The 14,918-nt window shown below is 45.4% G+C and overlaps 1 protein-coding gene across 2 annotated transcripts in view; it reads right to left on the bottom strand.

Annotated features, from left to right (window-relative positions):
* Nucleotides 1-14,918, bottom strand: part of LOC140064054 (sulfotransferase 2B1-like) — a 158,810-nt gene that overhangs the window by 16,337 nt on the left and 127,555 nt on the right. For both annotated transcript variants that reach the window (XM_072110496.1, XM_072110497.1), the window contains one exon: nt 14,576-14,702. In XM_072110496.1, the coding sequence (XP_071966597.1) occupies nt 14,576-14,702 (127 nt within the window). The remainder of the gene's footprint in view (nt 1-14,575; nt 14,703-14,918) is intronic.

Below are 14,918 nucleotides of genomic sequence, written 5' to 3'. Positions count from 1 at the left end.
CAGGAAAGGTTTATTTAATGTTGGTGTAACCACAGCTTGCTTGAAAGAAGAGGGTAAGACACCAGACGAAAGAGAGAGGTTAAAGATTTCAGTGAGGTTAGAAGGTGCTGCTGGAGAGAGGAACTGTATGGGATGTAAGGGAATTGGGTACTTGATTAATGGAGTTAGTGGAATGTGATATCTAATGAGTGCAGTCAATTTTATCTTTTAAGTAGTTGGCCATGTCTTCAGCCCCAAGGCCAGTGACAAGTACCTGAAACTTGGGTGTCAGTAAGGAGTGGAGTGTTTTTAACCCCTTAAGGACGCAGGGTTTTTCGGCTCATTTCTCGCTCTCCATCTTCAAAAATCCATAACTTTTTCATTTTTCCGTGTACAGACCTGTGTGAGGGCTTATTTTGTGCGTAACAAATTTTACTTTCCCCTAATTTTATTTATTTTAACATGCTGTGTACTGCGAAGCTGAAAAAAAATTCCAAATGTGGAAAAATTTTTAAAAAATGCACATGCGTCACGTTCTTGTGGTCTCAGTTTTTACGAATTTCACTCTTCGCTCCAAATAACACACCTACTTTATTCTTTGGTTCGCTGCGATCGCGGTGATACCAAATTTATATAGGTTTTATTGTGTTTTAATACATTTTCAAAAATTAAACGAATGTGTACAAAAAAAATAAAATAATTTTTGCCATCTTCTGACGCTAATAACTTTTTCATACTTTGGCGCACGGAGATATGTGAGGGGCCATTTTTTGTGAAATGAGGCGACGTTTTCAATGCTACCATTTTGAGGTCTGTGCGACATTTTGATCATTTTTTATTTCATTTTTTATGTTATGTAAAAAGGTGTAAAAGTCGCATTTCGGACATTTGGGCGCCATTTCCCGTCTCGGAGGTCACCGCCACCCGTAACCGTTTTTATATTTTGATCGGGCATTTTGGGACACAGCGATACCTAATATGTTTGTGATTTTTACTGTTTATTATGTTTTATATCCGTTCTAGGGAAAGGGGGGGGATGTGAATTTTTTATATTTTATAAATTTTTTTTATTTTTTAAACTTTTATTTTTCTTTTTTTTTCCACTATTTTTTAGACCATCTAGGGTACATTAACCCTAGATGGTCAGATCGCTCCTACCATATACTGCAATACTACAGTATTGCAATATATGGCATTTTTGCAGGTCATTTTTGCAGCCACTGGCTCATTGTAACGAACCTGCATAAGCCATGTAGCCTCGTGTCAAAAGAAGACCCGAGGCTACCATGGTAACCAATCGCCGCCCCCCGATGATGTTCGGGGGCGCGGCGATCGCAAAAAAGATGGCGGCGCCCGCTTTGCCGGCGGCGTTGAGAGGGTTAATAGCCGCAATCGGTGCAAGCACCGACCGCGGTTATTAGCGGTGGGGGTTTTCTGCAAAATGCAAAAACCCCCACCTTTGTATGAAGAGGACTCTCTCTTCATAGATCCCTTATACCTCTGCGCCGTAGAGCTACGGCGCAGAGCGTTAAGGGGTTAAGAATGATAAGAGATAGGTGATATTAGATTGGTGAGATAGACCTGTTTAGAAAGGTTATAGGTTCTGAGCATAAATTTGAAGTGAAATCTGTCTGCTGATGTGCACAATTTTCTCTACAGACATTCCATTCTCCTAGAGAACTGCCGACAGAAATCTGAAGTGAGTATTAATTTCACTTGGGTTCCAGGATGTGTGATAGTCGGACATATTCTATAATGGAGAAAAAGTGACTGAAGAGACTTGGGCAAAGACCAAACCAAGGATGTTTCCCTTCTAGTGAGAAGGAGAAACAGAGAGTTGTGAGAGTCCTAAAGAGGTAGATAGTGATAAAAGCTGAGAGGCAAAAGGGCAAATTAACCCCTTCCCGACATTTGACGTACTATTACTGCATGGCGGGAGGTGCGTTCCCGCAAAATGCTGTAATAGTACGTCATGCTTCTGGCGCCAGAATGGAGCCCGCGCCAGAAGCTGCGGGTGTCGGCTATATATTATAGCCTACACCCGCCTCTAACACCCGATCGTGGGTGTTAACCCCTGACACGCCGTGGTCGCGGTCGCGCTGCCCGGGGCTGCGCGATCCTCTTCTGTGAGCCGGGTCCGTGCCTTCTGGCAGGACCCAGCTGTAACACACTGAGCATGCGCAGCATTACATTGTTACATTACACAGTGTAATACATCTGTATTACACTGTGTAATGTGAAAAAGAGCTTGAACAAGTGTTCAGTGGATCACTTGTTCAAGCTAACCTGTAAAAGTTAATAAAAAAAATGTTAAAACACTACATAAAATCATTTTTCAATAAAATGAATTAATTAAATAAAGTTAAAGTCCCCTAAACACAAATATTCCCTATATACATGCAATAAAGTGAAAAAACCACAAAATCGCCAAAAAAAACCCACATATTTGGTATAATGGAGAAAAAGTGACTGAAGAGACTTGGGCAAAGACCAAACCAAGGATGTTTCCCTTCTAGTGAGAAGGAGAAACAGAGAGTTGTGAGAGTCCTAAAGAGGTAGATAGTGATAAAAGCTGAGAGGCAAAAGGGCAAATTAACCCCTTCCCGACATTTGACGTACTATTACTGCATGGCGGGAGGTGCGTTCCCGCAAAATGCTGTAATAGTACGTCATGCTTCTGGCGCCAGAATGGAGCCCGCGCCAGAAGCTGCGGGTGTCGGCTATATATTATAGCCTACACCCGCCTCTAACACCCGATCGTGGGTGTTAACCCCTGACACGCCGTGGTCGCGGTCGCGCTGCCCGGGGCTGCGCGATCCTCTTCTGTGAGCCGGGTCCGTGCCTTCTGGCAGGACCCAGCTGTAACACACTGAGCATGCGCAGCATTACATTGTTACATTACACAGTGTAATACATCTGTATTACACTGTGTAATGTGAAAAAGAGCTTGAACAAGTGTTCAGTGGATCACTTGTTCAAGCTAACCTGTAAAAGTTAATAAAAAAAATGTTAAAACACTACATAAAATCATTTTTCAATAAAATGAATTAATTAAATAAAGTTAAAGTCCCCTAAACACAAATATTCCCTATATACATGCAATAAAGTGAAAAAACCACAAAATCGCCAAAAAAAACCCACATATTTGGTATCGCCGCGTCCGTAACAATCCGTACAATAACTCAGAAACATTATTGGACCTGGTCGGTGAACGCCGTAAAAACAAAACTCGTAAAACACGCCAAAAATGTACATTTTTCATAAAATCTCTACACAAAAATGTTCTAAAAAGTAATCAAAAAAAGTTATGTGCGCCAAAATGGTACCACTGAAAAGAACAACTCAACTCGTAAAAAATAAGCCCAAAACTAGCTCTGTCAACCAAAAAATATCAAAAGTTACGTCTCCAAAAAAACAAATGAGATTTCCTCTATATTAGTTTTTATCCAGTAAAATTTGTAAAAATAAATGAAAAACTGTATAAATGAGGTATCACCATAATCGTAATCACCTATAGAATAAAGATAATATAGTATTTTTAGTGTACGGTGTACGACCCCCAAAAAATACGAAAAAAAAGTAAACCAAAATTGACAATTTTCTTTTCACCCATACATTCAAGAGTAGAGATGAGCGAGCACTAAAATGCTCGGGTACTCGTTATTCGAGACAAACTTTTCCCGATGCTCGAGTGCTTGTCTCGAATAACGAGCCCCATTGAAGTCAATGGGAGACTCGAGCATTTTTCAAGGGGACCAAGGCTCTGCACAGGGAAGCTTGGCCAAACACCTGGGAACCTCAGAAAAGGATGGAAACACCACGGAAATGGACAGGAAACAGCAGGGGCAGCATGCATGGATGCCTCTGAGGCTGCTTAATCGTACCATTATGCCAAAATTATGGGCAACAGCATGGCCATGACAGAGTGACCGAATGAGACTAGATAGCATCTAAAACATGCAATAATTGACCCTGACACTATAGGGGACGGCATGCAGAGGCAGCGGCAGCAGTGGCAGGCTAGAGAGTCTCATGGCGACATACCCTAAATGGACTCAGGTTTCACCAAAGGAGGTGAAATGATTTCCTATGTGAACAAAAGGTTGACGGTATATTTAGTCGATAACACAGCATGGTGGCGACATAGTGACCAAGTTCCATAACTTATCTGGTGAAACACCCGAAAAATGAGCCTGACACAGCTCTTTTGATAAGGGGACGACATGTGGAGGCAGCCATGCAGACGACTTCCATGATTAAGAGCGACAGTATGGGGCATTCATATTGCGCTGCTATGATTGCAACTTCAGGTCTCCAGCATGGCGGCGACAGATGGGCCGAGTTCCACTATGTATCTGGTGAAACACCTGAAAATTCTGCCTGACACAGCTCGTTTGATAAGGGGATGATGTGCTGCATATCCTCTCGTGCTCCAGCGTCTGTGGTATAGAGAGTTGAAATGAGACATTGGTAGACGTTGTGGAGGAAAAATGGACAGGAAACAGCAGGGGCAGCATGCATGGATGCCTCTGAGGCTGCCTAATCTTGGGATGGAGCTGGCGGTCCACTGCCAGGCGAGATTTCGCCTGTCCAAGCCCCTGTCTCTCGGCTCCTCCCCACCCAAAATGGGCCTGGCGGCCAGAAGCGTTTACTTTGAAAAAATTATAATTTTCAAAGCAGGCCGGGTCGTTTGAATATTTCACCTAGGAATAATGGAATAGCATAGTGGTTCTATTTTTAATTGTTTTTACGGAAATGGTTCCATGATTAAGAGCGACAGTATGGGGCATCCATATTGCGCTGCTATGATTGCAACTTCAGGTCTCCAGCATTGCGGCGACAGATGGGCCGCGTTCCACTATGTATCTGGTGAAACACCTGAAAATTCTGCCTGACACAGCTCGTTTGATAAGGGGACGATGTATGGAGGCAGTGAACTAGTAGTAGATTAAAGGTGCTGCAGTTAAAACTGTTAGTTGGATCTTGAGATGGAGCTGGCGCTCCGCAGCCAAGCGAGCTTTCGCCAATCCAAGCCCCTGTCTCTAGGCTACTCCCCAAACAGCACTTCTATGAACCTTTTGTATAAGATCAAGTGTAGTAGCGTTCTTATAAGTTTAGGAAATGGCGGGTGAGGGGAATGTAAACAGATGCGCAAGAAGCACTGAAATAATATTGGTAAATGATAAAAGTTTGCCAGTATATTTTGTGGATTACACAGCAGGGTGGCGACAAAGTTAACAAGTTTGATGTGGCATCCATGAAAACAACCCAAAATTCTGCCTGACACGGTTCGTTTGATAAGGAGACCATGTATGGAGGCAGCTATATGGACGACTTTTGGAGGCAGCTATGGCAATGACGTGTGGAGGTAGCAATGGAGACAACGTGTGGAGCCAGCTAAAAAGACGACATGTGGAGGCTGCTATGGAGACAATTTAATTTGGACAGTGCCTGTATGTGGCAGTCCAAAAAAGTTTTCAAACCAGAGGAGCAGGTAGGTGGTCCTCCAGAAAAATTAAATAGATTTAGTGCCTGTATGTGGCACTCCCAAAAATTGCTTAAAACAGAGGACGGGTAGGTGGCCCTCCAGAAAAATTAAATACATAGAGTACTATAGCTAGAGCCAGTTGGCCCTGCCAAAAAATAGCCAGTTTCCTATGCTTTAGTGTACAAAGAGGAGGAGAAGGAGGACAATGAGGAGGAGGAGTGCATACATTATTCAGGTTGAGCTTCTTTCACCTGTTGGAGAATGAAAATCCGGAGAAATCCAGGCTTTATTTATCTTGATAAGCGTCAGCCTGTCAGCGCTGTCGGTCGACAGGCGTGTGCGCTTATCGGTGATGATGCCACCAGCTGCACTGAAAACCCGCTCGGACAACACGCTAGCGGCAGGGCAGGCAAGAACCTCCAAGGCGTACAGCGCCAGTTCGTGCCACATGTCCAGCTTTGAAACCCAGTAGTTGTAGGGAGCTGTGTGATCATTTAGGACGATGGTATGGTCAGCTACGTACTCCCTCACCATCTTTCTGTAAAGATCAGCCCTACTCTGCCGAGACTGGGGACAGGTGACAGTGTCTTGCTGGGGTGACATAAAACTGGCAAAGGCCTTGTAAAGCGTACCCCTGCCAGTGCTGGACAAGCTGCCTGCTCGCCTACTCTCCCTCGCTACTTGTCCCGCAGAAGTACGCCCTCTGCCGCTAGCGCTGTCAGAAGGGAAATACTGTTTCAGCTTGTGCACCAGGGCCTGCTGGTATTCATGCATTCTCACACTCCTTTCCTCTCCAGGGATGAGAGTGGAAAGATTTTGCTTGTACCGTGGGTCCAGGAGAGTGAATACCCAGTAATCGGTGCTGGAATAAATTCTTTGAACGCGAGGGTCACGGGATAGGCAGCCTAGCATGAAATCTGCCATATGCGCCAGAGTCCCAATGCGCAAAAATTCACTCCCCTCACTGGCCTGACTGTCCATTTCCTCCTCCTCCAACTCCTCTTCTTTTGCCCATACACGCTGAACAGTGAAGGACTGAACAATGGTCCCCTCTTCTGTCTCGCCAACATTCTCCTCCTCTTCCTCCTCATCCTCCTCCACCTCCTCCGATATGCGCTGAGAAACAGACCTAAGGGTGCTTTGGCTATCAACAATGGAATCTTCTTCCCCCGTCTCTTGTGACGAGCGCAAAGCTTACGACTTCATGCTGACCAGAGTTTTTCAACAGGCCAAGCAGCGGGATGGTGAGGCTGATTATGACGGCATCGCTACTGACCATCTGTGTTGACTCCTCAAAGTTACTCAGCACCTGACAGATATCAGACATCCACGTCCACTCCTCATTGTAGACTTGAGGAAGCTGACTGACCTGACTACCAGTTCTGGTGGAAGTTGACATCTGGCAGTCTACAATCGCTCTGCGCTGCTGGTAAACTCTGGATAACATGGTTAATGTTGAATTCCACCTCGTGGGCACGTCGCACAACAGTCGGTGAGCGGGCAGTTGGAGGCGGCGCTGCGCTGCCCTGAGAGTGGCAGCATCTGTGCTGGACTTCCTGAAATGCGCACAGATGCGGCGCACCTTTGTGAGCAAATCAGACAGATTGGGGTATGTCTTGAGGAAACGCTGAACTATCAGATTTAACACATGGGCCAGGCATGGCTCATGTGTCAGTCTGCCAAGTTGCAGAGCCGCCACCAGGTTACGGCCGTTGTCACAAACAACCATGCCTGGCTTCAGGTTCAGCGGTGCCAGCCACAGATCAGTCTGCGCCGTGATGCCCTGTAATAGCTCTTGGGCGGTGTGCCTAGGCTCAGCAGTTTGAGCACCGCCTGCTGTCGCTTAGCGATGGCATTGCTGCTGTGCCTAGAGCTACAGACTGATGGCACCATGCCCACGGATGGTAATTCTGAGGAGGAGGTAGAGGAGGGGTGGGAGGAGGAGGAGGAGGCATAGTAGGCCTGGGAGACCTGGACCGAGGTAGGCCCCGCAATCCTCGGCGTCGGCAGTATATGACCAGCCCCAGGGTCAGACTCAGTCCCAGCCTCCACCAAGTTAACCCAATGTGTCGTCAGCGATATATAGTGGCCCTGCCCGGCAGCACTCATCCACGTGTCCAAGGTCAGGTGGACCTTGTCAGAAACGGCGTTGGTCAGGGCACGGATGATGTTGTCTGACACGTGCTTGTGCAGGGCTGGGACGCCACATCGGGAAAAGTAGTGGTGGCTGGGGACCGAATACCGAGGGGCGGCCGCCGCCTTGAGGTTTCGAAAGGCCTCGGTCTCTACCAGCCTATAGGGCAGCATCTCCAGGCTAAGCAGTTTGGAGATGTGGACGTTGAGGGCTTGGGCGTGTGGGTGGGTTGCATTATACTTCCTTTTGCGCTCCAGCGTCTGGGGTATGGAGAGCTGAACGCTGGTGGATGCTGCGGAGGATCGTGGAGGTGAAGATGGGGTTTTCTCACGGGAGGTGTTTGGGCCGTGGTCCTGGGCAGGGGGCTGACTAGCAGATGACACAGGGGAAGGAGCAGTGGTGTGTCCGGCCGGAGGTGAACGGGCTTGGTGCCATTGAGTGGGGTGTTTAGCATTCATATGCCTGCGCATACTGGTGGTAGTTAAGCTAGTAGTGGTGGAACCCCTGCTGATCCTGGTTTGGCACAGGTTGCACACCACAGTCCGTCGGTCATCCGGTGTTTCTTTAAAGAACCTCCAGACTTCTGAAAATCTAGCCATCGCCACGGGAGCTTGACTACGTGAAACATTTGGCGCTGATGCACCAGCTCTGGCCCTGCCTCTCCATCTGGCCCCACCACTGCCTCTTCTAACCTGTTCTGGTATAGGACTCTCCTCCGTCTCAGAAGCACTGTGTTCACCCGGCCTATCAACCCAGCTTGGGTCTGTCACCTCATCATCCTCCGACAGTCTGCTCCCCCCTCGGACTTCCTGCCCTGACAACAACTTCACCACTGTCTGACAACCGTGTCTCCTCATCGTCCGACACCTCTTTACACACTTCTTCCACTATGTCAATAATGTTATCATCACCCACAGACTGCGACTGGTGGAAAACCTGGGCATCGGAAAATTGCTCAGCAGCAACCGGACAAGTGGTTTGTGACTGTGGGAAGGGTCCAGAAAACAGTTCCTCAGAGTATGCCGCTTCAAATGCCAAATTTTGCTGGGAGGGGGCAGACTGGGGGGAAGGAGGCTGAGGTGGAGGAGCCGGAGGAGTGCCGATTTCGGTGACATGGGTGGACTGCGTGGAAGACTGACTGGTGGACAAATGGCTAGAAGCATTGTCCGCAATCCAAGACATCACCTCTTCGCACTGTTCTGGCCTCAACAGTGCTCTACCACGAGTCCCAGTAACTTGAGACATGATGAACCTAGGGAGTGTAGCTCTGCGGCGTTCCCCTGCTCCCTCATCAGCAGGTGGTGTCTCACCCCGCCCAGGACCACGGCTTCTGACCCCTGCAGTAGTTGGACGCCCATGTCCACGCCCTCGTCCTCTACCCCTAGCCCTCGGGTTAAACATTTTCCAAATTAAAGTGTAAACTTTTAATTTATTTTTTTTTTGTGTTTATTTATTTTTTTTATTTATTACGATGCTATCCAATTGCTATGGCTAGTTTCTAACCTACACTGACAGCACACAACTGGAGTTTGTGCTTTGCAAGATGAGTTTGAGCTATAAAATGAAATAAAGGTAAAAAAAAAAAAATAAATCAGCAGACTCTGCCTAATTCTAATCAAACCCCTAATAAATTGTCCCACTTCGGTGTTTAAGGTGGATATGCATGTCACTAAGAGCTAAACACAACGGTCGCAGGTCTCCCAGCAAATTCCTCACAATATGGTACTAGCTGCACTACTAATGCCAGCAAGCCCAGCCACAAGCAAACCAAAAAAAGGAAAATATAACGCTATTGTAGGCCTAAGTAAGCCGTTGGGGTTCTCCTATGGCTATTTTGTAGCCGACACTGAAAGCACACTGCTTTGCAAGAAGAGTTTGAGCTATAAAATGAAATAAAGGTAAAAAAAAAAAAAAAAATCAGCAGACTCTGCCTAATTCTAATCAAACCCCTAATAAATTGTCCCACTTTGGTGTTTGAGGTGGATATGTGTGTAACTAAGAGCTAAACACAACGGTAGCAGGTCCCCCTGACAAATTCCTCACAATATGGTACTAGCTGCACTACTAGTGCCAGCAAGCCCAGCCACAAGCAAATAAAAAAAAAATGTATAACGTTATTGTAGCCCTAAGAAGGGCTGTTGGGTTCTTGTAGAATCACTCCTGCCTAACACTATTCTAATAGAACTCCCTAATTCTTTCCCTGATCAGCAGCAGCTCTCTCCCTAGCGGCATCCAGACAGAGAATGATCCGAGCAGCGCGGGCAGGGGCTAGTCTATTCCAGGGTAACCTGATCTGGCCAGCCAACCACTGCTATCGACGTGAAAGGGTACCACGTCATGCTGGGTGAAGTGCAGAGTCTCCTGGCTTGTGATTGGCTCTGTTTCTGGCCGCCAAAAAGCAAAACGGCGGGAGATGCCATTTTCTCGAGCGGGCAAAGTATTCGTCCGAGCAACGAGCAGTTTCGAGTACGCTAATGCTCGAACGAGCATCAAGCTCGGACGAGTATGTTCGCTCATCTCTATTCAAGAGTTAATAAAATCTCATCAATAAGCTAATGACCCACAAAAATAAATTATTTGTAAAGTGCATCTCATGTTGCAAAAAATAAGCCCTTATATGTCCAAATTGCCCAAAAAATTAAGATTGTATAGCCAATAAAAAGTGATAATGCACAATCTGCTCTGAATGGCGCAGCTCCCTTCGATGCCCTGTCGTGTGCCCATACAGCATTTTACCACCACATATGGGGTATTGTTATACACGGGAGGGATTGGGTATCAAATTTTGTGGAGCGTTTTGGTATTTTATCCACTGAGAATTTGTACATTTTTTGAAAAACACATTCATTTAGCCAAAAAAGTTTACTTTCAAAATTGTATCCGATTTTGTTTTAACCCCTGTAAAACAATTAAAGGGTTAACAAACTTCATAAAAGTTGTGTTATGTACGTTGAGGGGTGTAGTTTCTATAATGTGGTAATTTATGGGGTTTTACTTTTATTTAGGCCTCTCAAAGTGATTTAAAACTTGAGCAGGTCCCTCAATAGCAGGATTTTGCGTTTTTTATGAAAATGTGAAAAATCGCACATAACGTTCAAAGGCCCCATAACATCCTACAAAAATAAGAGTATGCATAAAAAACCATGTCCACATAAAGTAGACATTTAGTGAATGTTAGTTATTACATTTTTTTGCGGTTATGACTATGTATGGAAAAAGTAGAACATTTTGAAGTTCGAAAATCAAGAATTTTTCCAAATTTTCACCAAATATCTGATTTTCTCATAAATAAATGCAAAACATACCACCAAAATTTTTCAACTAACATGAAGTACAAAGTGTCACGAGAAAACAATTTTAAAATCACTTGGAAATGTTAAAGCATTTCGAAGTTATAACCATTTATAGTGACACAGGGCAGATTTGAAAAAATGGGCCGTGTCAGGAAGGTGAAAAGTGGCTTCAGCGTTAAGGGATTAAATAATGATGTTAGAGTCTCTTATGATGAATGATGGAATATCATAGGACAGAAAGTGATGAAGCCAAAACCCAAAGAGAATAATTATTATTATTTCTGGATAATTAAGTTGAATCATATGAAGTATACAAAGATAACAGTGAGTATTTGTTTTATTGCAGCCAATTGATAAGATCAAAAAAGCTATTTTTCTTTGCTCCGTAATGTACGCTCTGCACCCTATCTTGAAAGAATACAAAGCAGAAATGTAGATATTTTTGCTAATTATTTAACATGAAAACCTGAAATATCACATGGTCATAAATATTCAGAAAACATGAAAAAAGAGGACCATGACTAAGAAAGTAATGTGAAGAGTTTGAAACACGTAGGTCTGCATTAAGGCTATGCCCCAATTACAATTTTTGTAATAAAGGACTGCACGTCACTCCACTGGGTGTGCAAGAAGGTGCTCAAGTAGGATACCAGTCCATAAAGTATAATAATAATAACAATAATAAAACGCTTGATGCTTTTTCTACTCCCTCTCGCCGCACAGCGGCTCACCACCATCCTCTTCCATACCTTGCAATCTGTATCTGAATATGGTCTATAGCAGTGGTGGCGAACCTATGGCACGCGTGCCAGAGAGGGCACGCACAGCCCTCTCTGTGGGCACGCGTACCATCTTCCCGTTCCATTTCCCTGTTAATCACTGCAGCTCAGGCAATGCAGGAAAATCTGCCGCTTGCCGAGAGCTTCAGTGATCTCTCATACTGTAGTCTGCATCTGACCTGCTCTGTGCTCACAAGTGCTGCCTTAGACACAGAGCAAGTCAGTGCCTGCCCCTCAACTCCCTCCCCCTCCTCCCCTGCAGCCGGGAACTCCGTGAGAATGAGGGCAGAACATCCGGAGCTTACACAACGCCCGGTGAGTACATGGAAGCAGCAGCTGTTCTGTGTGCGTTACACAGGCAGCAGGCAGCTTTGGGACACTAAACAACTACAGATCCTTATTGTTTAGTGTCCCAAACTGCCCTGTATGACAGCTTCCCATGGTCACAAATCTACTGTCCCTGGCTGGATCCCTTGTTGCTGTGCCATGCTGCCAGTGATGCCAGGGTGCACTACACTGCCCTCACTGACAGCATGGCACAGGTGCCCCCCTCCAAATTGAATTCAACAATCCTTCATATTGCCCCTGATATTTGGTCACTGGATGGGGGTAGTGCTCTTCACTAGATGGGGGTAGTGCTCCTCACTGGATGGGGGTAGTGCTCTTCACTAGATGGGGGTAGTGCTCTTCACTGGATGGGGGTAGTGCTCCTCACTGGATGGGGGTAGTGCTCCTCACTGGATGGGGGTAGTGCTCCTCACTGGATGGGGGTAGTGCTTCTCACTGGATGGGGGTAGTGCTCCTCACTGGATGGGGGTAGTGCTCCTCAGTGGATGGGGGTAGTGTTTCTCAGTGGATGGGGGTAGTGTTCCTCACTGGATGGGGGTAGTGTCCCTCACTGGATGGAGGTAGTGCTCCTCAATGGATGGGGGTAGTGCTTCTCACTGGATGGGGGTAGTGCTCCTCACTGGATGGGGGTAGTGCTCCTCAGTGGATGGGGGTAGTGTTCCTCAGTGGATGGGGGTAGTGTTCCTCAGTGGATGGGGGTAGTGCTCCTCAGTGGATGGGGGTAGTGCTCCTCAGTGGATGGGGGTAGTGCTCCTCAGTGGATGGGGGTAGTGTTCCTCAGTGGATGGGGGTAGTGCTCCTCAGTGGATGGGGGTAGTGCTCCTCAGTGGATGGGGGTAGTGCTCCTCAGTGGATGGGGGTAGTGCTCCTCACTGGATGGGGGTAGTGCTCCTCACTGGATGGGGGTAGTGTTCCTCACTGGATGGGGGTAGTGTTCCTCAGTGGATGGGGGTAGTGCTCCTCAGTGGATGGGGGTAGTGCTCCTCAGTGGATGGGGGTAGTGCTCCTCAGTGGATGGGGGTAGTGTCCCTCACTGTATTTGCTTCTGCTTAGTGATATTATTAGTGATATTGGTCTGTTTATTATCAGTATGGTGGTATTTATCATGTTGTACTGGTAATGGTCATGATACTACTTTATTATATGTCCCTTATAGAGGGGGATTGTCGGTAATTATAGGCTCAATAGCCGGGTTGGCACTCTGCAATGATAGCGTAGACTTTGGTTTGCAGTTTGGGCACTTGGTCTCTAAAAGGTTCGCCATCACTGGTCTATAGTAAAGACAGAAATGAATTTGGATTATCATACCTTGTACACCAGTAAAATTCAGTGTTTCAAATGGAGTGCTAAGTGTTTTATTATTACCATTTACAATTTTTAACTATGACAAAATAAATGTGAGGTTTTAATGCATGATCTGGAGTGCGGGATAAAACTTCTTTCATCCTAAAATATTCAGACCCTTTGCTGTGACACTTATATTTAGCTCACATGTTCATTTTCATTTGATCCTCCTTGAGATAGTTCTACTCCCTTAAAGGAGTTCAGGTGTGTTTAATTAAATTGACTCGATTAGGAAAGACACACACCTGTGTATATAAGACCTAACAATGCATGTCAGAGCACATTAGACTCATGAGGTCTAAGGAACTGCACAAGGATCTCAGAAACAAAATTGTGGCAAGGTACAGATATGCCCAATGTTACAAGAGAATTTTTGTAGAACTGAAGGCCACTAAAAGCACAGTGGCCTTCATTAACCTCAAATGGAAGATGGGATGACCACAACTCTCCCTTGATCTGGCCGCCCAGCTAAACTAAGGAATTCTGGGTGAAAAACATTGGTGAAAGAGGTAAGAATGGAATGCTGGAGACGGGAGACACGGAGCTGGAAATGCTGGAAGAACACGAAAGGCATCTGGAAATGCTGGAAGACAGGAGCATCTGGAAATGCTGATGGGCAATCACTTCTACAGGAACCTCTGTGGGAAGCGAGGTGTGGAAACCTTGGAAGTTCCGTTAGAATGCTGAAGATCCGGACTGGAAGGAAGGGAGGTGCCGGATTATAAAGGCTGATCCGGATTAGCAAACTCCAATCAGGAGGAGAAGTCAGAGTGCGCGCCCTAGCAACGGGAACGCACAGCCTGGAAGGCAGGAGGCGTGCGGCCTAAACGCCGGGACCCTTAACACAGCCAGGAGCCAGAAGAGGTAAGTCCGATCAGGGGGACGGTGACGGGCACACAGCGGAGTACGGGTGCACCCATATCTGCGACAAGGATTGCGGAAGAACCCGTGACACCAGTATGTCATCCATTTTATTGAAGATATGTGATATTTCTGCTAATTCTGTACTTGTCTACACAACAAATCTAAAAGTAACACCAACAGTAAGTGCAAAAGCTGTAAATAATATCTACTTCACTGGATAATATTCAGTGGATAATTGAATTAAAAAAAAAAAAATTGTGTATATATATATATATATATATATATATATATAATTTTGTTATTTTGGAGTATACATAACTTAGAATAAGTTATCTGTTATCTGTACCTTTTCCCTGGACAAAGTCCTCTAAGAAATTCTGGAGATTTTCAGCAGGTTTAAAGATATTAAGAATCTTGGTAAAATAAAACATAGATACAACAACATCTTTTGGGTTTCGCATTGTGTAAATAATCTGAAAAAAAAAAAAAACAGTTTAAGATAACAATGTACTCTACATATCATGATTGACAATATTATTTATATACTTTAATTTTAATAAGTACGATGAGTAAAATAAGTTCAATCTAATCAGTGATGACAAAGTTCAGAACCCACCCTTGTGATAAGGTGCATAGTAACATGAAGTACAAACAGCTTATTCTACAACAGAACTGATAAAGAGAGTTGG

This window comes from Engystomops pustulosus, chromosome 6 (assembly GCF_040894005.1).
Source record: "Engystomops pustulosus chromosome 6, aEngPut4.maternal, whole genome shotgun sequence".
NCBI lineage: Eukaryota > Metazoa > Chordata > Amphibia > Anura > Leptodactylidae > Engystomops > Engystomops pustulosus.
The sequence above is the reverse complement of the archived record's forward strand: the minus strand, read 5'-3'. Positions and strand labels throughout refer to the sequence as shown.